Source organism: Carassius gibelio, chromosome B6, assembly GCF_023724105.1.
Source record: "Carassius gibelio isolate Cgi1373 ecotype wild population from Czech Republic chromosome B6, carGib1.2-hapl.c, whole genome shotgun sequence".
Taxonomy (NCBI): domain Eukaryota; kingdom Metazoa; phylum Chordata; class Actinopteri; order Cypriniformes; family Cyprinidae; genus Carassius; species Carassius gibelio.
The window spans coordinates 909,406-933,319 of NC_068401.1; the positions used below are offsets into that span (position 1 = coordinate 909,406).

Here is a 23,914-nt window from a genome sequence, read left to right on the forward strand (position 1 = left end):
ATATATATATATTTATATTTATATTTACACATTTATATATTCATATTCTTATATTTTATATTATATAGCTCACAAATATATTTAATATATAAACAACATATTTTTCTTAAATATATAAATGCATGTCTTTGTATATATATATATATATATATATATATATATATATGTAATATACACAGTAATATACACAGTATGCACACATATATTATACAAACAAAAACTTTTATTTTGGATGCAATTAATAGCAATTAATCATATGACAGCACTAGGAAAATCATTAAGGTTTTGCTTAAAATCACAAATTAATTTTCTTAATCATAATCATATTTTGAAGTCAAAACTGATTCATGCTCCTAAACAAATTCACTCTAAAGAAAATAAATCACCTTTCTTCATGAGTGATATCCAAAATCAATATTTTTCATCCACGTTTTATAGTATATTTCCATCATCATCATCATCCGAGCTAGTGAAGTCTGATGTACGTTGAGACCCTGATCAGACCATTAGAGACCAGATCTCAACTGGTTTTATCTCCATTCTGAGAGACATGAGCAGGATCAGTAGAAAAACGACGTGTTGGTCTAACAGTCGATGGACGGAAACAGACGAAAGCATAAAGAAACCAATGTTAAGAGCTGAAGGGATTCGGCCGAATCTTCCCATACGTGACCCTGGAGCACAAAACCAGTCACAAGGATCATGTTTTAGATTTATGCATCATCTGAAAACTGAATAAATCATCTTTCCATTGATGTACAGTTTGTAAATGAGATACAACTATCACTGAAATCTTGATCATCTTTAAAGTTGTTCAAATGAAGTTCTCAGCATATTACTAATCAAAAATGATATATCTATGATAGGAAATTAAGTAAATATCTTGATGGAACATGATCTTTACTTAATATCCTAATGATTTTTGGCATCAAAGAAAAATGTATCATTTTGACTCATATACAATGTATTGTTGGTAATTGCTACAAATATATCCGAGTGACTTAAGACTGCTCCTGTGCTGCAGATCTGTTAAAAACAAAGCTGCTTCACAAAACAATCACTTTTAGTTCCAATAATCTTCAGATGTTAAAAATTCTTCTATGGCATTGTGAAGCCCCTTTATTTTTAAGAGTGAGGGTCACATATACAAAATAAAACGCAGATGGAAAATGCCTCATCCCAAATACGGATGCTCGCTCTGAAAGTTGTAGTCCGGACAGACCTTCTGCACCAGCTTGTAGTCGATGCTGAAGAAGGAGATGAAGATGCAGATGACTTTGAAGGGTTTGGCGCAGAGCCAGGACGAGTGCGACTGGGTGTTTTCAGTGAAGCAGGTCTGCGATGGATCGTAAAGACAGGGTTTGGGTTTCTTGGAGCGGTCCGTCTTCTCGTACTCCACGCGGCAGTTGAAGGCTTTGATGTCTTTGGGGTCGACGGTGGACTGGTGCTGCTGGTGGAACTGGATCTCCGGGTGAAGGGGTTTCTGGAGAACCTCGAACTCGACGATTTTGGACGGAGGAACGATGCTCACCGACACGTTCCCGAGACTGGAGGAGTTGTGGCGGAAGTAGACCGTGAACGTCCCGTTGACGTGGTCCACGATCTTCCCCGTCACCAGCAGACTGAACTTGAGCGTCTTGACGTTGAAGTAGAAGTCGCCCCAGCCGAAGATCTTTTTAGTCTTCATGGAGGTTTTGAGGGAGGGTTTGCGTTTGGGACGGTAGCCTGTGTGGTCCTGGAGATGAGACTGGTTTCGCACCCATTCGTAGGGGTTCTGGAAGCTGAAGGTGGGTGGTTTGGGCTTCGTGGGAGTGTGGTCCAGCGTGGAGAATATCCTGGAGGTCTGGTGTGGAGGTTTGACGGCTCCTGACGGAGCGGGAACAGAGTACGGGAGGCTCTTGAAGACTGTGCTGGACGCTCCCTGCTCCAGATAATCCAGAGGTTTGCCCACGTGTTTCTCCAAGCCATGCACCTGCAAACACACACACACACACACACACATTAGCTTCCCATTGATGTGTGGTTTGTTCGGAGGACAATATCAGTCTGAGACACAACTATTTGAAAATCTGGAATCTGAGGGAGCAAAAAAATCTAAATATTGAGAAAATCATCTTTAAAGTTGTTCAGATGAAGTTCTTAGCAATGAATATTACTAATCAAACATTGAGTTTTGATATATTTACGGTAGGAGATTTACTAAATATCTTTGTGGAACATGATCTTTACTTAATATCCGAATGATTTTTGGCATCAAAGAAAAAACTTGATAAATTTTATAATTTGATAATTCTATATGTAATACAAAAAATATATATACATAAAATATACAAATATGAAAAATGTCAATATTTCAATATTTGTCAATATTTCAATATTTGTTCAATATAATACTTAAAACATAAAAATAACTATAAAATATTTTATTACATTTAAACAATCCGAAATGTAAATGCAATAATTCATGAAGATTTCATTGGAATAAGAAATAAGATGTAAAAATAATAAATGAGGTTAATCAATATTGAAATATATTTAAACATTTTAAAATTTAAAGTTAATAATTAAATAATAAAAAAAATCTTTAAAAATTACAAACAAATTTTTTTTGACTTTAGTCAGATAAACAGACATTTAAATATATAAATATAACACTTTAAAATTAATGTTTAAAAATGTCAAAATAATGATAAATATATTTAATTATATTTATACTTTATAACAATATTTTATTACATTTAAACATTTTAGAATTTAAATGTAATTATTACTTTACCAAATAACTCTTTAAAAATAACAAACAAAAATGTTTGACTTTAGTCAGATAAACAGACATTTAAATATATAAAAATAAAAAATAATTAAAAATATATTTAATTATATTTAAACTGTATAACAATATTTTATTATATTTAAACATTTAATATAATAATTAAATATTTGACATTTTTTATAGTCTTTAAAAACGAAAAACAAACATACAATATGACTATTAAATATGATAAAGATGACAACTCTAATTAAAACCAATTTAGATTTATTTGCTTTTTTTAATAGAATAATTTCATGTTTATGGCTTTAAGTATGTACAGATATTGTGCTTATGAAAAACATGAATCGATAATAAATCAGCAGTGCATTGATTCTGCGATGTGTTTAGTCCTGATGGATTCTGTATTAATTGCTGAAGACAGAAACACAGAATAATTAAACACCCAAAACACAATTGGATTTTGCACATGTACTATTAGAGCGAAGAAATGATTATCAATGACTCAAGAAAAGCACATTTGCTGTAATCAGTGTGAAGACAGGATCAATAACACACATCATCTAGAGCCATGTTCATAATTCATACGCTGTCTCTCCGGGACATTTCTATTTATACAGTTCATTTCATGTTGTTGTCACTGCTCTATTTACACAGATCTGTCCTCGTGTCACTTCTGCTCTGTTTGCTTCTCGTCTTTAGTCCGGAGAGCGTGTGAATATTAATAAAGACTGATTGACTGGAAACAGAGATGCTTCTGCCGCTTAATATCTGACGTTATTCTGTTCTCATCATCAGAGATCTACTGGAAAACAATAAAGAACCAGTCAAGAAAATCTTGTGCGCAAATAAATGACATGGATTAAAAAATGGTGACTTTTTATCATAATTTTTTTTCTTATTATTATTCTGATTCACAATTCCGACTTTTTTCTTACAATTCATTTTCTTGCAATTTGACTTTTCTTGCAAATAAAATTTTTTCTTTGCGTTTCTGACTTACAATTTAGACTTTTTCTTGCAATCCTGACTTTTCTTTCAATTATTTTTTCTTGCAATTTTGACTTTTCACAATAATTTTTATTGCAATTCAGACTTTTCGCATAATTATTATATTTTTCAGTTCAGACTTTTCTTGTAATAATTTTTTCTTACAATTCAGACTTTTGGGTAATCATTTTTTTCAGTTCAGATTTTTCTCGTAATAATTTTTTCTTGCAATTTTGACTTTTTTTTGCAAAATTTTTTTGTTGCAATTCAGACTTTTTTCACGTAATTATTTTTTCTTGCATTCAGAATTTTTTCGCAATAATTTTTTCTTGCAATTCAGACTTTTCACGTAATTATTTTTTTCTTGCAATTCGGACTTTTTTCGCGTAATTATTTTTTCTTGCATTCAGAATTTTTTCGCAATCATTTTTTCTTGCAATTCAGACTTTTCGCGTAATTATTTTTTTCTTGCAATTTTTACCTTTTTCGCAATTTTTACTTTTTTCTTGCAATTAAGACTTTTCGCATAATAAATTTTTCTTGCAAGTCAGCCTTTCTTGTTATTTTTTTTTCTTGCAATTCAGACTTTTCAAGTAATTATTATATTTTTCAGTTCAGACTTTTCTCGTAATAATTTTTTTCTTGCAATTCTTTCTTTTCGCGTAATTTTTTTCAGTTCAGATTTTTCTCGTAATAATTATTTTTTGCAATTTTGACTTTTTCCGCAAATTTTTTTTCTTGCAATTCAGACTATTCTCGCAATTATTTTTTCTTGCAATTCAGACTTTTTTCACGTAATTATTTTTTCTTGCATTCAGAATTTTTTCGCAATTATTTTTTCTTGCAATTCAGACTTTTCGCGTAATTATTTTTTTCTTGCAATTTTTACTTTTTTTCGCAATTTTTACTTTTTTCTTGCAATTAAGACTTTTCGCATAATAATTTTTTCTTGCAAGTCAGCCTTTCTCGTTATTTTTTTTCTTGCAATTCAGACTTTTTTCACAATCAGTTTTTCTTGCAATTCAGACTTTTCTCTCAATTCTTTTTTCTTGTAATTATTTTTCCTCACAATTCTGACTTTTTTTCTCACAATTTATACTTTTTTTTCTCACAGTTCTTAGTTATCTTGCCATTCTTCTTGCAATTCTGACTTTTCTCACAGTTTTGATTTTCCCTTGTGATTATGAGTTTATATCTCTTTATATCTCACAATAACTCCTCACTTAAAAGATTGAGCAGCACATTTTCAAACTGTGACACCAAACATCTTTGGTTCTTGTGTGTTTTGTAACAAAATATCATGCCATGGCGAGTAAATATGTGCATTGACTGTCAGAGCTTAACAGATCTTAAATGAAGACTTCAATGAACAGCTTCAGTGATCGGGTCAAAAGAGCAGCAGAGAATAAACATCACATCACACACGAGCTGCTCTCGTCTTCATTACAGATTCCCATCCGCAAACGTCCAAACACACGCTCATCATCTGAACACAAGCAGGTCTCCGTTTGTTACAACATTAATCAGTGTGGCTCCTAATGTATTCAATCAGTAAATTAATTTAGCTGCGCGTGTCTGTGGGATCGAACCGATCAGAGCGATTGATTAAAGTGGTATAAGTGAGAGAATATTGATCACTGACAACACAGATTAAAAAAGAGCTGATGATGGATGTGTATCGAGCGGAGGACGACTGGAAGTGCGTTTGAACACTCGTTTCTCACTTCAATGCAGGAACTGCATCGTTCACCGCAGCTGTAACGAAGATTATTATTGAGCGCTGACCTCAGAAATGAAACACGGCCACATGGAAACATACGGGAATAACCGCGGTAAATAAACGGGAGGCCTTCAACTAACACGTTATAATGGAAATTAATTGTAAAAACTTAGTGGTGGCTGCTTTAGTTAATAAATGTTAGTTTATTTATAATAAAATAAATACAAATATTCAAAAAAATTATTTATTTTTTTTAGCTGCAAAGCTATTTTTTTCTGAAATAAAAATGTTAAAAAATTATATAGATATATTTTTTTAAAATTCTACAACTTGAACTAAAATTAACATGAAGCCAGAATATATATAAAAATACAATCTTCAAAATAACAAAACTATAGTAGTATATCAATTATACAATATAAAAAATGGTTCATCCATCCATATTTTTATACAAAAGAAAATAAATGAAAACTTTTTTTCATTAAGGACACATTCAATTGATCAAAAGACATTTGTAATGTTACAAAAGATTTCTATTTCAAATAAATGCTGTTCTTTTGAACTTTCTGTTCATCTGAGAATCCTGAAAAATTTAATGTAGCATGGTTCCACAAAAATAATAATGTTTTGAACATTGATGATAATCAGAAATGTTTCTTGAGCAGTAAATCATCATATTATTCTGATTTCTGAAGATCATGTGACACTGAAGACTGGAGGAATGATGCTGGAAATACAGCGGAGCATCACAGAAATACATTACACTTTAACACAGATTCACACAGAAAACATGATTTACATTAGAATAATATTTCACAATTTTTACTGTACCTTTGATCAAATAAACTAATTTTAAGCTCATATACAGTGATTTCTACATTCACATCGTTGACTGATGCGGGTCAGCACATGGTCAGCATCTGCACATCTCATCTGCTCGGGTGACCTTTGACCTCCATGATAGACGCCCTCAGGTCAGTACAAGCCCAATGCCGATCAATGATGATTTCACATCATCACTGATCATTGATTCCACTGCTGTCACATATAAAATAATGGCTTCTATTTTAATATACTTTAAAATATAATTTATTTCTGTGATGCGCGGCTGAATTTCCATTATCATAACTCCAGTCTTCACTGTCACACGACCCTTCGGTGAAGAATAATATGCTGATTTATTATTAGAATTATCAATGTTGGAAATAGTGCTGACAAATATTATTATTATTATTGTTTTTTGGGAAACTGGTCATTTTTCAGGATTCTTTGATGAAAAAAAAAAGTTAAAAAGAACAGCATTTATTCAAAACATAAATATTTTCTAACAATATAAATCTTTGCCATCAGTTCTTGTTCAACTTGCTGAATAAAAGTTTAAATTTCTTTCAGGAAAAAAGAAAGAATAAAAATTTACTGACGCCAAAGTTTTGAAAAGTGGTGTATAATGTCAGAAAAGATTTCTATTTTAAATGAATCCTCTTCTTTTTAACTTTTTATTCATCAAAGAAAAAAAAAATAGTAATCATCATATTTTCATGATTTCTGAAGATCATGTGACACTGAAGACTGGAGGAATGATGCTGAAAATACAGCGGAGCATCACAGAAATACATTAGAGTTTAATTAAGTATATTAAAATAGAAATATGTTATATCAAATCATAATAATATTTCACAATATTTTTGATCAAATAAATGGAGCCCTGATGAGCACAAGAGACTTCTTTTAAAAAACATGAAAAAATCATTCTGATCCCAAACTATGACCAGTAGTGTATATTCGTATAATTATCTCGTTAACATATATATTGGTATAATTCCCTTAGAACCATATTTTTACACAAAACAAAACTACTCTGCTTCTGTGCACGCATGAGACTATTATAGAAACTGTGCTTTATTTTAATAATGTGGTAATAAATGTTAAAATTATCATTAACTGAGATTGCATTGGGGGGATTGGTGATCCTCTGCCCATCTTGACTTCTGATAGACACTGCATCTCTGAGGGTTTGTAGAACTATTATGATTTTTTTTAACACTGTGACTTTATTTTCATGGCAAAATAACATTTATCCCCTCCAAACTTTTTATGTGAAAAACATAAATGCTGTTTATACCTCATGGAATAGACTGTAATAGTGCTTTATGTTTTTAAATAATAAAAATACACCTTATAATTAAATTAACAATAGAAAAACATATGTAAAATTTGGGTTCAAATGATATTATTTTGCAAAAAAAAAAAAAAAAAAAAAGAAAAACAATTCTGAATCGTGCAAAAATAGATTTTTTTGCAGCATAAATTTGCACGATTCATTCAATAATGCATGATAGTAAAACATTAAAAAAATCACAGTAATGAGAATCAGCATTGACCAAAAATAAATGAATAGAATAAAAATGAAAAAAGCATGTAAACATATACAGTATGCATTAGAGAAATGAGAATTTGGGTGAAGAAAGTGGTAAAAAAAAAAAAAAAAAAACATGCTAAAATGAGCTTCATTCTCTACCTGCAAAATATTATTTTAATTTTTCGGTAGATTTTGTGCAGACATTCCATTGTGAGGTTCACCACTGTAATTAAAAAAAACTAATAATTTACTAAAGTATAGTGAGAATCAGCAATGATAATAAAAAAAATGAACAAAATTTGATGCATTAGAGTAATAAGAATTTATGTAAAAGAAAATGATTATTTTGAAAAAAAAAAAAAAATCTGAATCATGCAAAAATGGATATTATTATTTTTTCAGCAAAAGTTTGCAAGATTCATTCAATAATGCATGATAATAAAACATAAAAAAGTGTAAAGAATTTATGCTAAAAAAGTGAAAACACTTCATTGTGTAAAAATATGCTTCATTTGTGGAAAATATCATTCTGCTTTTTTAATGTAGTTTCCATTCAGATATGTGACCTGGACCTGCCATTGTGAGATTCACCCAAAAATGCACGATATTAAAAAAAGCTGAATTTCAGTCCTGAAAGCAGTTAGGAGGACAGATAAGAGTTCATAACGCGCCGCAGACGAGAGGAGGAGGTCGTTAGCAGCTTTTCAATTTGAGTGATACATTTACAAGTCTGCAGACAGCAATATCAAGTGGAAAGCTGCTGTCGATTACCAAAATACAGCATTTCTCCTGATGTATAACACGCTCAGGCTTTCCTTCTTCTTTATGCGCCATCTCTGCACCGAGGAGGAATAATAACCCGTCGAGTCGAACAGAAGATGGAGTAATCCAGCCAGACGAACTGTGTATACATATGTATGTCTCAGGGAATCTAATATAAAGAAAATCTGATTACGGTGGCTTGAGATCGCGAGCGGTGGAGGGAAATGGCTTTATTGGTGCAGCGAGAGCAGAAGGAGAGGCCATTAATAATCACTAACTTCATTTGAGACACTATGAGCAGAAAGCATCTTAAGAAAGTCTTCATGAGGCAGCGGAGCCGGAAACACGGCACAGGATCAAACCGCCGCAATTAAGCCGAGTCTGCATCGATCCACAGCGCATCGCCTCCTCGGGTCGCCTCTGTTAGCGTCCGGCCCACGCTGACCGTCCCACAGGAGCGATGGGATCACGAGAAACACCACACACACTCTCAACACTCTACAACTCTAACTGGAGTTTTATTTCATGCAATCGGAATTTATTTCCATCTAAGATGCTGAAGCATTGGTCCTCTATCACCACACACAGACAGACACACACACACACACACACACACACACACACACACACAAAGACAAACACACACACACACAAAGATGAATATTCAGAGTTTAGTGATCACATGGAAACATAACAAACATGAGTTAAGTTACACTAGTAATCAAAAGTTTATAATCATTATCTTCTGTTCACCGAGGCTGCATTTATTGATCAACAGTACAGTAAAAATGTTAAATATTATTACAATTAAAAATAAGTGATTTCTACACAAATCTAAAATAAAATGTAATTTATTGCTGTGATGAAACACTGAATTTCTAATCATTCGAATCAGTGCTTTACTGTCATTGAGATGCTATATTTTAAATCAGGTGTTGTTTTTCTTTTTCTTTTCTGTTTTCATTTTAATCTAAGTTAACATTTTAGTAATTGTATTTTTTCAGTCACAGTTTCCACAAAGATATTGTGCAGCACAACTGTGCTCAACACTGCTAATAATCAGAAATGTTTCTTGAGCAGTAAATCATCATATTATTCTGATTTCTGAAGATCATGTGACACTGAAGACTGGAGGAATGATGCTGAAAATACAGCGGAGCATCACAGAAATACATTACACTTTAACACAGATTCACACAGAAAACAGATGATTTACACTAGAATAATATTTAACAATTTATACCGTATTTTTGATCTAATAAACACAGATGAGCAGATGAGCCTTCTTTTAAAAACATTAAAATTCACATTAAATCCAAACTTCATTTATTCAGGACAGTAGAGTTTAACGCTTCCTCTTGCTTCCACTGACAGAGAAATAGTTTGAGAACTCTTTATTTTGACAATAATCTCGTAAGAAACTTTTGCCTTTTCCTTTAAAATGAAAATGACATTTAATTATGAGACGAGAAATACAGCCCAAAGGAAAAGAGATAAACCGCTGGGAAGAGAGTGAGAGAGAGAGAGAGAGAGAGAGAGAGAGATTATCATGGAAAGAGAGTGAGTGAGCAATAAAGTATCAGAGACGAGAGAAATTGAGCTGAGACTGATAACACAGAAATAAAATGTGGAGGAGAAGAAAGTGAGAGACTGAATTACCACAGCAGAAGAAGAAGATGATCTTATTAGTGAAAGAAAGAGAAAGATGAAGGAAGAGTTCAGCCAGGAACTCATCATTTACTCAACGTTTAGCAGAATGTTCCAGCTGCACTGATGCATTTAATGCTTCAAAAATGAGCAAAAATACCATACAATATATTTAAAATCTTCAGAAATGCACTATTACGCCTCGACAGTCTCTGATTTCATTGTAAGCTGCAGCTCTAGGGGACAACTTTAATTTAATAAAATCGTTGTGAGAACATTGTTTTATTTATGTTTTTGAAACATTGAAATGTCCAGTGATGGTAATATTATTTATTGGTAGGATCAGATTTTTATCCGGAATACAGATTTGGTTCAGTGTGACAGTGTGTGTGTGTGTGTGTGTGTGAGTGTGTGTGTGAGTGTGTGTGTGCGTGTGTGTGTGTGTGTGAGAGTGTGTGTGTGAGAGTGTGTGTGTGTGTGTGTGTGTGCGTGCGTGTGTGTGTGTGTGTGTGTGTGTGAGTGTGTGTGTGTGTGTGTGTGTGGTAAATGAGTTCAGGTGTAAAGCGCTTTCTGATTATTGACTCTGAAAGTGAAGAATCTCATTAAAAGCAGACGCGCTCGTTGCAGCTCTTGTCATAACAGCAGGATAAAGAGACAAACAGCCTGGAACGCTGCTTTAATCACTAACTGTGTAAAGATCCTGTCAAAACCACTGCTTTACACACACACAATCAACTCAGTGGAGCTGATCGAAGCAACATTTATCTCCAAGAGAAAAAGATCCAGAAAAAGTCTATCAAGAGCATGTACATCTCATAATTTAGTTTTCCCAAAAACCGTATGAACTTCTTTCTCCTCTTGTACACAAGTTACTATTACACTTTACTCTGGAAGTCAATGGCTACCAGCAACTGTTGGGTTAATTGCTTTATTGCTGAAACCAGTCGAGAGTTCATTTATAAAACAAAACAGCAAACTCTGGACCAAAGTGCTGTAAAATAAAGAAAAATGCAGAATTAAACAACAGCTGAATTAATTTGTGATATTTTAGTACATAACTGAGATGCTATTATAGCTTTTATTAATATTTGTATAGACATTTTAGGATGAGAAATGTACTACAACTTAAGAAATTAAACAGTCACACAAAAGAAAAATAAAATCATTATTTTTTAATTTTGTAACACTTTACAAAATGGTAAATTTTGTAAATTGTTACCATTAATTTGAATAATTATGCCTTTAATTGTAGTTCATTGTTTAATTGTAAAACAGACTGTAGTTGTGCTAATTAGAAAAAAATGTGAACTAGACATACAAATTTACAAGTTTTTCAAATCTCTTTATTAAAATAAACTTTGTGAGTGAGATTATTATAGAATTCTAAAACTAAAAACTAACTTTACAAAACAATTCTACTTCCTGAAATGTTAATTGCTATTCTACATCCTGTTTGCCGCCTCAATTCAAACTTACTTTAAACTGAATTGAACTGAAAGTCTTTCCGAGCTCTGAGTGTATCGTCACATGAGCGTGAAAGAGACAGAACCTGGGAGATCAGCCTTCTGTGACTCTCTCTCAAACACACAGCACTCGCGGAGTTAAAGACTTCACGCCTTCAAACTATATGAACCAAAAAAACTCAATTCATTGGTAGGATCAGATTTTTATTCAGAATACAGATTTAATACTGCGTGACTCTCTCCATCCAAACTGAGTGTGTGTGTGTGTGTGTGTGTGTGAGTGTGTGTGTGTGTGGGTGAGTGTGAGTGTGTGTGTGTGGGTGAGTGTGTGTGTGAGTCAGTGAGTGTGTGTGTGTGAGTCAGAGTGTGTGAGTCAGTGTGTGTGTGTGTGTGAGTGTGTGTGTGTGTGAGTGAGTGAGTGTGTGTGTGTGAGTCAGAGTGTGTGAGTCAGTGTGTGTGTGTGTGTGTGTGAGTCAGTGTGTGTGAGTGTGTGTGTGTGTGTGTGAGTGAATGAGTGAGTGAGTGTGTGTGTGTGTGCGTGTGTGTGTGAGTGTGTTTGTGTGTGTGTGTGTGTGTGAGTGTGAGTGCATGTGTGAATGAGTGAGTGAGTGTGTGTGTGTGTGTGCGTGCGTGAGTGTGTGTGTGTGTGTGTGTGTGAGTGTGTGTGAAACTGGGGGAATCGGAGCCGGAGGGCTGTAATTACTGGAGTCTACAGGTGAAGTTAAGAAACGGTGACATTCTTCACGTCAGGACGCCGGGGGTCCCACTGCATGATGGGTAACCAGATGAAAGCAATTCATTTTTATCTTGGCTCAGTCATGGCTAAAGAGATTATTTATTACTCATGAAGTATAACGGTCTGGAGGCTTTCTGTCGGGGATATCGGAAAATTCATAAAAATAAAGTGCACTTCACCGATACGCTTGGAGACGAGCTAAAAGAAGATCTGAAGAGAAGATCATCACAGCCAGAGGAGAAACACCTTAAAGACATCTTCACTTTAACATCTCAACTTCAGACTAAAGAGAGAACAAATACTGTTTTGGTTTTCATGACGCACCAGTGTTGTGTGCTGAATTCAGAATGACCTTTATATTACAATTCTATTAACAACAAATTATCTTTGTATTTTTAACATTTATAATACAGCGCAAGATAATCCTATTGTAATCAATGTGATAAGCAAGTTGTCAAAAGTATTTAAAAAGTAATCTGATTATATATTACCTAAAATGTCATGTAATTAATTACGTTTCGTACCACATTTTCTGTCAAGTAATTTGTAATCAAGTAATCTACAGCACGGTTGTTGGTCATGCACTGTTAAAAAACATCTATATCCTAATTAATTCATACTCTAAATGAAATATATTGACTTATTATTTCTCCTGAGGACTATTAGATTCAAGAGACAACAGACAAAAGCTGAAGTTCAGAGCAAGAGGAAAGTGAGGGAAAGTCTGATCTCTCTGCAACCTTCTCTAGCGCTGTATTGATTTCCTAAATGGCAAAGATTCTATAGGAAAGTTTACGTGGTTCAATTCGATATACAGCAGATCTTAATTAGAGCATAACGTTTGAGAAAAGAGATATATGTATTGACAAAGACAGAGGGAACAGAATAACAGGGAAACCACAAGAGAAGAGACAGTAATCTTGCTTCTGTTTTGACTCAGTTCAATAAACAAGATTCATAAGGAGGAACTTATATTTTAGACACAATATTCCCAGCCTGATCCGTCAAAGATAATACAGCAGTTCCAAACAAAGCCACTGATGCGAATTACTGAGAAACACACAGTAACACGTAGTTTACTTCCTAAATAAATCATAATTTTGGATGAATCATTCTGAATGAACGATTCAATGACTCGTTCATAAAGACTTCTGAATGATTCAGTGACTCGTTCATAAAGACTTCTGAATGATTCAGTGACTCGTTCATAAAGACTTCTGAATGATTCAGTGTTTTGAACACTGATTCAATCACTCTCTTGTTTTGTTCTTAAATAAATCAGTGTTTCTAAATGAATTGGTTGAGTGAATAATTCAACGACTCAGTTATAGCGCCTTCGTAAACACTTTATTTTAAGGTGTGCTTGTTACACATTACATGTATTTACTCATATAATTACTATTTTGCATATTTACATGCAAGTAACCCTAACCATATAATAAGTACTAGTATTTAACTAATATAACTTAGTACTTAAATTATAATTAAATTGTAACGAGAACACCTTAAAATAAGTGTAACCGAGACTTCTGAATGAATCAGTGTTTTGAACAAATCAAATGAAAGAATGATTCAATAGCTGACTCGTCTCTTGTTTTGTTCCTGAATAAATGCATGCTTTGAACAAATTAGTTAAATGGATGATTAAAGACTCATTAATAAAGAGTTCTAAATGAATTGGTATTTTGAACAAATCAGTTGAATTATTGATTCGATGACATTTATGTGACTGGTGAAATACAATTTCTCTTAATATTTGTAGCACTAAGCACAATGGAGCACAGTCCTTTCTTCTGGAAGCAGAACAAGACTAAAATCTTGCAGACTGTCAGAACTTGGAGTGATCTTGGAATAGCTTTAGCCGGACAAATTAGCATGAAACCTCAGAATTAGATTTAGGAGCTAATAAACAGGTGCACATATCGACAGAGTGAAGCAGATAATATGATCTGCGTCTGATTTCCTGTTAACCGCATAGAGAGTCCATAAAGACATCTGCTGAAACATGATCAAGACGCAGAAGAGCTTCACCTTCACCGGTTTGTTAGATAATGCCAAAGGCATCGCTAAAGATGCATTAGATCTGAGATCGGCTCTTACACCTTCTCACATCATAATGGACATGGTCTAGAAGAACCTGATCCCAAACTAGCTTTTTATCGGACACAGGTTTGATCTGTGGCTCCATGAAGGGATCGATTAAACATATGCGTTGATTGGCATCAACAGTCCCACGAAGAACCTTTAACGTCCATGAAACCACTAAAGGTTCTTTATAGCGGAAAAAGGTTATTAAAATGTTCTTAACACAAAAGATGGAAATAGATTACTGAAAGGTTCCTTCCAAAAATGGTTCACTTCAAAAAAACCTTTTGGGAGAGCCTATTTGGTTTTAAAAGTAGAAAGATTCAAGTGTTAAAACGTGGACAGAGAGACCTGCTGTGTTTTCATCTTGTCTTATATTACAGTGTTAACAGTACAAGATTTGCTGCTTTCTAGAACGTTGTTTCAAGGCAAAAAAAAGTCTGTTTCAATATCTATGGGTTGCTTTGTAATGAAACCTCAAATGACTGATTGCAAGCTCATGATGAATTTTATTCCAGGTGATGTGAGGACTGACACTGTGCTCTAATTAGGCAAAAGTTTGGTGTAAAACGCTGCTAATTAAGTGCAATTCTGTGCATGAGAATCGAAAATAACCCCATCTGTTTGAGTGTGACTGGAGGAAACACTGACGGGGAAGAAGGAAAGAGAAGAACTGTGTTGTTTATGTCATTGCCTGGTGCTTAAGCTTTGGATTTCAGGCTTGAGTTGCCTCTCTGGCCCTGAAGGACTCGACAGATAATGCACGTTCTCCTCACAGCACCCCGGAGAATACACAGCCCCGTTACCGACCACCAGGACTGAGCACTTCACGGGCTATAGATCACCGGCACACGCGCACATCCCACAGGAGGAGAGCGAACCATCACACCCACAAAACCCACAGCCATCCATCATTCAGAGAGAGCGAAGAAAGACAGAGAGAGAGAAGAGAGAGAGACAGAGAAAATCATAACAATGCGAACAATAGCTGGGAGTCACAGTGAACCGAGTGATGTGACAAAACTAGAAACACACACCAAACTGCAAATTTCTAACAAACCAAGATGTTTTCATACTAGCCGTTTGCATTAAAATTGTGAATATGTATTTATTTACAAAGTAATATCAGAATTTGGAAATAAAAAAACAAGTCATTCATTTTCATTTACACAATAATTTGTTAGTACAATTTTTTTATTGTTTATAAAAGTTGACAGAAGATGCATGCAAGATTATATATACATAAATATATACATATATATATATATATACACACAAAATTATGATTTACTAAATTGAAATTATGAGATATAGTCAAAATTATTACTTAAATCATAATTATGAGATAAAAAGTCAAAATTATGATTTACTAAATCGAAATTATGAGAAAGTCAAAATTATTAAATCATAATTATGAGATAAAAAGTCAAAATTATGATTTACTAAATCGAAATTATGAGAAAGTCAAAATTATTAAATCATAATTATGAGATAAAAAGTCAAAATTATGATTTACTACATCGAAATTTTGAGATATAGTCAAAATTATTAAATCATAATTATGAGATAAAAAGTCAAAATTATGATTTACTACATCGAAATTTTGAGATATAGTCAAAATTATTAAATCATAATTATGAGATAAAAAGTCAAAATTATGATTTACTACATCGAAATTTTGAGATATAGTCAAAATTATTAAATCATAATTATGAGATAAAAAGTCAAAATTATGATTTACTACATCGAAATTTTGAGATATAGTCAAAACTATTAAATCATAATTATGAGATAAAAAGTCAAAATTATGATTTACTACATCGAAATTATGAGATATAGTCAAAACTATTAAATCATAATTATGAGATAAAAAGTCAAAATTATGATTTACTACATCGAAATTATGAGATAAAGTCAAAATTATTACTTAAATCATAATTATGAGATAAAAAGTCAAAATTATGATTTACTAAATCGAAATTATGAGATAAAGTCAAAATTATTACTTAAATCATAATTATGAGATAAAAAGTCAAAATAATGATTTACTAAATCAAAATTATGAGATATAGTCAAAAGTATGACTTAAATCATAATTATGAGATAAAAAGTCCAAATTATGATTTAGTAATTCTAAATTATGAGATAAAAAGTTGAAATTATGACAAATCATAATTATGAGATAAAAGTTGAAATTATAATTTATTAATTATAAATGAGATAAAAAGTCAAAATTATGATTTACTAAATTGAAATCATGAGATAAAAAGTTGAAATTATGACTTAAAAGGTTGAAATTATGAAATAAAAATTACAAGTACAAATTTAAATCCTTGAGATTACTTTGTGGGAGATGTTGGGGCAAAAATGCTCTTGTTGGAGTTTTTGTTTTATATTTATATAATATGATAAGCGATATCACTCCTGCACCTCCTCATCATGAACACTATAAACAAACAGCTTTTCTAGCGGCTTGCTTGAAAGCGCAGTGACTTCCAGAAACGACGGTGGGCGATGCATCAAAAGATGACAGCTCCCCCATTCTTCTTGAAATAAGATCAGTAGGCGGAGAGTCCAGGCCGGCCCGTAACTTTAATCATTCTTCTAAACAAGAGCTGCACTCGCACGAGCCCGCAGGAATCAGAAGTGACGGCGCTCCGGCACGCTCCTCATTTGTAAACGTGTAAACATATATTTGAGTCAGATTGCTGCCTGGTTCCCGAGCCCTCTGCAGATTTATGTATTGAGTGAGTTTTAAAATTCAGACGGGTGGCGGGGTGAGAGCGAGAAGTGTCCCGTCTTTAAGATGAGCGACACTAAGTGACAGTGATTGATGCCCTCTCCACTCCTGCTGCGAGACAAATCAACAGAAAAATATACGGAATAAAAAAGGAATATAGCAAATGCAGTCAGCAGGAGCGCGAGAGCACAGAGACACATCTACATAATGAAAAGAGGAGGGGAGGAAAACACACCCGAGGGGAACATCGAGGAGCGGTGGAGGACGACAAACACAGACGGAGAACAGCGGAGGCCGGTCGCGTTCGTTAGTGTGACGTCACGTATCCGCAGTGCAGGGTAGATTACAAAAGACTAGTGCTGAGTAACGAATAATCGTGATTAATCACATACCTAATAAGTAGTCTGATTACAATACCTAAAATGTGTAATTTAATGGACTACATCACTAACAAAATTTTTTGTCATAGTGCTTGGCAACGATTAATCGCGATTAATATATATGCATGTGTGTTTATGTTTATATATATACATAATAATATAATAAATATGCACAGTGTGTATATATATAAAGACACAGATACAGTACACACTTGTGAAAGCAAACCGAACCAAGAAGAAAATGCAACATTGTAACAAATTAGGTCCTGTTTCATCGACAGATCTAAAAAACACTCTTGACCTACAGTAACTCGTTGATTTCGATATGATTATCTTGTACCATATTTCCCAGTTTCCCAGCCAAAACATTCACTGCCAAAATAATGTGATAGAATTCGGTTGCCATGTCGACCAAGGTTGATAAGGACAGATTTTACCTCCTTAAAGTAAAAAAGTTTTTTTTTTCTCAAAATGTATCAGTTTGCCAGACAGGAGAACAACAGAGCGGGAAAATGGATGGTTAATAAAAATTAATGAGAAGATATGTGTGTATGTGTGTGTGTGTGTGTGTGTGTGTGTGTTTGAGTATGTGGGTGTGTTTGTGTTATTGTCTATGTGTCTGTGTTTGTTTGAGAATGTGTGTGTGTGTGTTTGAGTATGTCTGTGTGTGTGTGTGTGTGTGTGTGTGTTTGAGTGTGTGTGTGTTTGAGTATGTCTGTGTGTGTGTGTTTGTGTGTGTGTGTGTTTGAGTGTGTGTGTGTGTGTGTGTGTGTGTTTGAGTATGTGTATGTGTTTGTGTTATTGTCTATGTGTCTGTGTTTGTTTGAGAACGTGTATGTGTGTGTGTGTGTGTGTGTGTGTGTTTGAGTATTTCTGTGTGTGTGTGTGTTTGTGTGTGTGTGTGTTTGAGTGTATGTGTGTGTGTGTTTGAGTATGTGTGTGTGTTTGTGTTATTGTCTATGTGTCTGTGTTTGTTTGAGAATGTGTGTGTGTGTGTTTGAGTATGTCTGTGTGTGTGTGTTTGTGTGTGTTTGAGTGTGTGTGTGTGTGTGTGTTTGAGTATGTCTATGTGTCTGTGTTTGTTTGAGAATGTGTGTGTGTGTGTTTGAGTATGTCTGTGTGTGTGTGTGTTTGTGTGTGTTTGAGTGTGTGTGTGTGTGTGTGTTATTGTCTATGTGTCTGTGTTTGTTTGAGAATGTGTGTGTGTGTGTGTGTGTGTTTGAGTATGTGTGTGTGTGTGTGTGTTTGAGTATGTCTGTGTGTGTGTGTTTGAGTATGTCTGTGTGTGTGTGTGTTTGAGTATGTCTGTGTGTGTTTGTGTGTGTGTGTGTGTGTGTGTTTGAGTATGTGGGTGTGTTTGTGTTATTGTCTATGTGTCTGTGTTTGTTTGAGAATGTGTGTGTGTGTGTTTGAGTATGTCTGTGTGTGTGTGTGTGTGTGTTTGAGTGTGTGTGTGTGTGTGTGTGTTTGAGTATGTCTGTGTGTGTGTGTTTGTGTGTGTGTGTGTTTGAGTGTGTGTGTGTGTGTGTGTGTGTGTGTTTGAGTATGTGTATGTGTTTGTGTTATTGTCTATGTGTCTGTGTTTGTTTGAGAACGTGTATGTGTGTGTGTGTGTGTGTGTTTGAGTATTTCTGTGTGTGTGTGTTTGTGTGTGTGTGTGTTTGAGTGTATGTGTGTGTGTGTTTGAGTATGTGTGTGTGTTTGTGTTATTGTCTATGTGTCTGTGTTTGTTTGAGAATGTGTGTGTGTGTGTTTGAGTATGTCTGTGTGTGTGTGTGTGTTTGAGTATGTCTATGTGTCTGTGTTTGTTTGAGAATGTGTGTGTGTGTGTTTGAGTATGTCTGTGTGTGTGTGTGTTTGTGTGTGTTTGAGTGTGTGTGTGTGTGTGTGTGTTATTGTCTATGTGTCTGTGTTTGTTTGAGAATGTGTGTGTGTGTGTGTGTGTGTTTGAGTATGTGTGTGTGTGTGTGTGTTTGAGTATGTCTGTGTGTGTGTGTTTGAGTATGTCTGTGTGTGTTTGTGTGTGTGTGTGTGTGTGTGTTTGTGTTATTGTCTATGTGTCTGTGTTTGTTTGAGAATATGTGTGTGTGTGTGTGTGTGTGTTTGAGTATGTCTGTGTGTTTGTGTGTCTGTGTGTGTGTGTTTGAGTATGTCTGTGTGTGTGTTTGAGTATGTGTGTGAGTGTGTGTGTGTGTGTGTTTGAGTATGTCTGTGTGTGTGTGTGTGTTTGAGTTTGTGTGTGTGTGTTTGAGTATGTGTGTGTGTGTGTGAGAGAGAGATTTTCTGTGTGTGTGTGTGTGTCTGTGTTTGGTGTGTGTGTGTGTGTGTGTGTGTGTGTGTGTGAGAGAGAGAGAGAGAGAGAGAGAGAGAGAGAGAGAGAGAGAGAGAGAGAGTGTGTGTGTGTGTGTGTGTAACTGAGCTCTCACTCCTCCTCCAGACTCCAGCGATGGAAAAACCAAAACCAGGAAACACAATTGTGCTCCAGATGAAGAATCAATAGTCATCCGAAAAGCATTCATCAAAACGCCTCTCCATCGGAGAGCACTTTCCAAGAATATTCAAGCTTTCATTACTACAAACTTCTCTGCTGGAGCTGCTGCTGATTTGTGGATGTGAAGCTCCTTCAAGGACGAAGCGTCCAGACCCCTGACCGAGCACAGCACACACACCATCTGCTATCAGCAGACAGTTCTGCTGATCACCTCTGCACACACTCACACACCTTCCTTCAGAGATCGCTGATGGGTGTGGACAATCAGATCTAAACTGGGGTCCACATGTGTTATCAGTCTGAAACTGAAGCTGTGCTGAGATGTAGATAGCGTGCATCTGTTCCACTTCCTGCAAGAGTTTATGCAAAAAAGACTGTTTCCCTCCAGATGACCACAGCATTCATGATTATCTTCTCAAGATCTAAACCTGGCAGAACAAACAGCATCTCTCTCTATCTCCAGATAACAAGACACAAAATAACTCAAATACAGCTTCAGATAATACATAATATATATTTACTGTGTATGCATTATATATATATTTATATATATATATATATATATATATATATATATATATATATATATATGTAGTAAAATAAAATCCGTGTTATTTTAGTATAAATTGATTAAAATGATACTTATATAGTTTTTTATATATTCTGAATTTGTTTCATATTTTTATACTTATATTATTCACAATATTTTATATACTTTTTTCATATATATATATATATATATATATATATATATATATATATATATATATATATATATATATATATATATATATATATATATAAATATTCTTTACACTTTGTTATTTTAGTATAAATTAATAACCAAGATACTATTACTATACTATATTTTTAATAAGCTTTTATTTTTGTATTTTAATTTTAATTGAAGTTTTTGTTTTGTTTTTATAATTTTTATCATGTATTTTATTATTATATTATTTATCATCATCTTGGTTTTTTTCTATGCTTTTTTGTTTTCGTTAAAAAAAATATTTAAAACATATTTTTATTAATTAGCATTTTCAAGTTAAACTACATAACTTAATAACTAGCTGACTATACATTAATTTTAAGTTTTATGTTTAGATTTTATTTATTTAGATAAGGTTTATTTCAAGTAATTGAATAAAAAATAATAATAAAAATTTAATAACTCAAATGATCTCTCAGTGATGTGTGGTTTGTTCGGAGGACAATATTTGTCTGAGATACAACTATTTGAAAATCTGGAATCTGAGGGAGCAAAAAAATCTAAATATTGAGAAAATCATCTTTAAAGTTGTTCAGATCAAGTTCTTAGCAATGCATATTACTAACATTACTAACATTAAGTTTTGATATATTTGCGATAGGAAATGTAGGCCTACATGAACATGATCTTTACTTAATATCCTAATGATTTTTGGCATCAAAGAGAAATGTATAATTGTGACTCATACAATGTATTGTTGTCTATTTCTACAAATATACGTCTGTGACACTGATGACTGCTTCTGTGCTGCAGGGACATGAATATATAAACATATGAAAATAAAAAAAGTTGGTTATAAAATTTTTTATATAATGTGTCTGTTTGAGGAATAGCAGAGAACAGTTTCTGCTCAGTGAAAAGAATAATGTGAAGAATCACAGATAGTGTGTGTGTGTGTGTGTGTGTGTGTGTGTGTGAGCTGGTGCCAGATGGGCGTTTGCTCGGGTCACCTGACCTGTGGGATGGCATGGCAGGGTCTCAGACAGCTGGCACAAGAGCGACACAAAAACACCTCAAACCCTCAAACAAACACGAGCAAACTCTCCCGCTGCTTCCCAATGAGGCTCGGCATTATTCAGTGTGTGAAAACGTGACGAGTCGCATCTGCGGCTCACTTACTGATGAAACGGTCTGACAGAGCCTGAAGAAGCAGCTAATAGACTCCTGATACGAGACGCCTCACATCCTCTCAACACAGAGCCGCAGGACACACAGACTGTGACCGGGACAAATAAAGCTGAGGAGGAGGAGGCTTTCTGAGTGACCTCAGCAAATTAAGAATGAGCGATGAGGACGCGCCACTGAAGGACGAGTCTGGATCAACACCAGACTGTTTAACACAATTACACTGCCGTGCATTTTATCCTTCTTACATTAAAATCTCCTACAGTTTATTGATAAATTAAAAAGAGAGAATGCAATATGAAATTGCATCCATCTATCCATGTTTTTCCTGACCAGAATCACTTGTGCTAGATGCATATACATAAAATATCATTCCTGTAGCTGAAAGTGTAGATCATGGTGCTTGCAACAATGAGGTCATGGGTTCGATTCCCAGGGAATGCATGAACAGATTAACATGCGTAGCACTGAATGCAATGCAAGTTGCTTCGGATAAAAAAATATCAGATTTGTTTTATTATTTTTGTTTTTTATTTGCATTCAAAGCAACAGTAATAATGAGGATCTCAATTAGATTTCCAGAATTAAATATAATTTCAGCATCTAGATCGTGTTGATCAACCTTTAGAAAAATAAAAGAAGTTATAGTAAAAAAAAGACTAGAACCTTAAAAAATGTTGTAGTTGAAATAAATTCAATGTTAACAAAATTTTTTATTATATAGTAATTTAAAGGCAAAATTTCACATATAAAATTCGATGTTATAATTTAATTTCATGTGATGCAATTAAATAACTAACTATTTTTTATTAATGATAATGAAATAGGTTTGGTTTTTGGTAACCCTGATATATTACAGCTTTTATTCATATTTTAATTTTTTTTTGTGATTTATTAGTTCCCCCCATATCTGTAGTTTTAATTCAATATTTATTTATTCATTTATTTTGGTTTTAGTTTTTGTATTTTATTAAATAAGTGTTGCCATTGTAACCCAATGAAAGGTTATTATTATTATTATTAATTTTATTTCGGTTAGCACCACAGTTCTGCTCTGATTTTGAGCTGTTTGATTAAAATGTGGCTGAAAATAAGACAATTTTTTCATTTTTTGAACATCGTTTGAGTTCAGAAGTTCTTCAGTTATCAATGACATCAGCAGCAATGACAGAATTAAATAAAATCTCCAACAACAGTTTAAACATCACAAACAATACAGACATTAGTGATCTGGTGACTGCAGGTGAAACGTGAGAGCAGATGGTTTAGTGTGTGTGTGTGTGTGTGTGTGTGTGTGTGTGTGTTGTACAGAAGCTGTCACTGCTAACAAGCTATGAAGCATTAAAGCAGGACAGGTCAACATCAGGACCGGTTCACACACACACACACACACACACACACACACACCTTCCTCCTTCCTGAACTTTCACAAAGTCGAAAGAAAGAATAAATGAAGGAAGGAAGGAAGGAAAGAAGGAAAGAGAGAGCAGATCTTCTTCAGTCAGTGATGAATTCTGGGCCAAAGTCAAAGACAAACCACACATTCATTCTGACTGGGGCACATTTCCCACAATGCACTGCGGCAGACCGCTGACCTTCGGGAGACACACGAGCATCATTCCTCAGCTCAGATTTACACATCACCCACAAACAGAACGACTCGGAAACATTATTATGGACTGTAAATCTGCAGGAAGATAGATACATTTGAGAATTTCTGGAACAGATTTGATTGTTTGTATCATTATGATTAAGATCAAACACACACTGACTGATTCATTTGAGTGAGTCAGTTCATTCACAGGGGGCTGATTGAAAACTAAATGATTCATTTGAATCTTCACATCAGCTCCTGGAGGAAAAAACACAGCATT

At 34.0% G+C, this 23,914-nt stretch overlaps 1 protein-coding gene across 1 annotated transcript in view; it reads right to left on the reverse strand.

The window, feature by feature from the left end:
- Positions 1-200: 200 nt before the first annotated feature.
- The window catches only part of LOC127959261 (neurexophilin-2-like), a 40,388-nt gene continuing 16,674 nt past the window's right edge, over positions 201-23,914 (reverse strand). Inside the window, exon 2 of the mRNA XM_052558326.1 lies at positions 201-1,972. Within this exon, the coding sequence (XP_052414286.1) occupies positions 1,175-1,972 (798 nt within the window). The 3' untranslated portion in view covers positions 201-1,174. The remainder of the gene's footprint in view (positions 1,973-23,914) is intronic.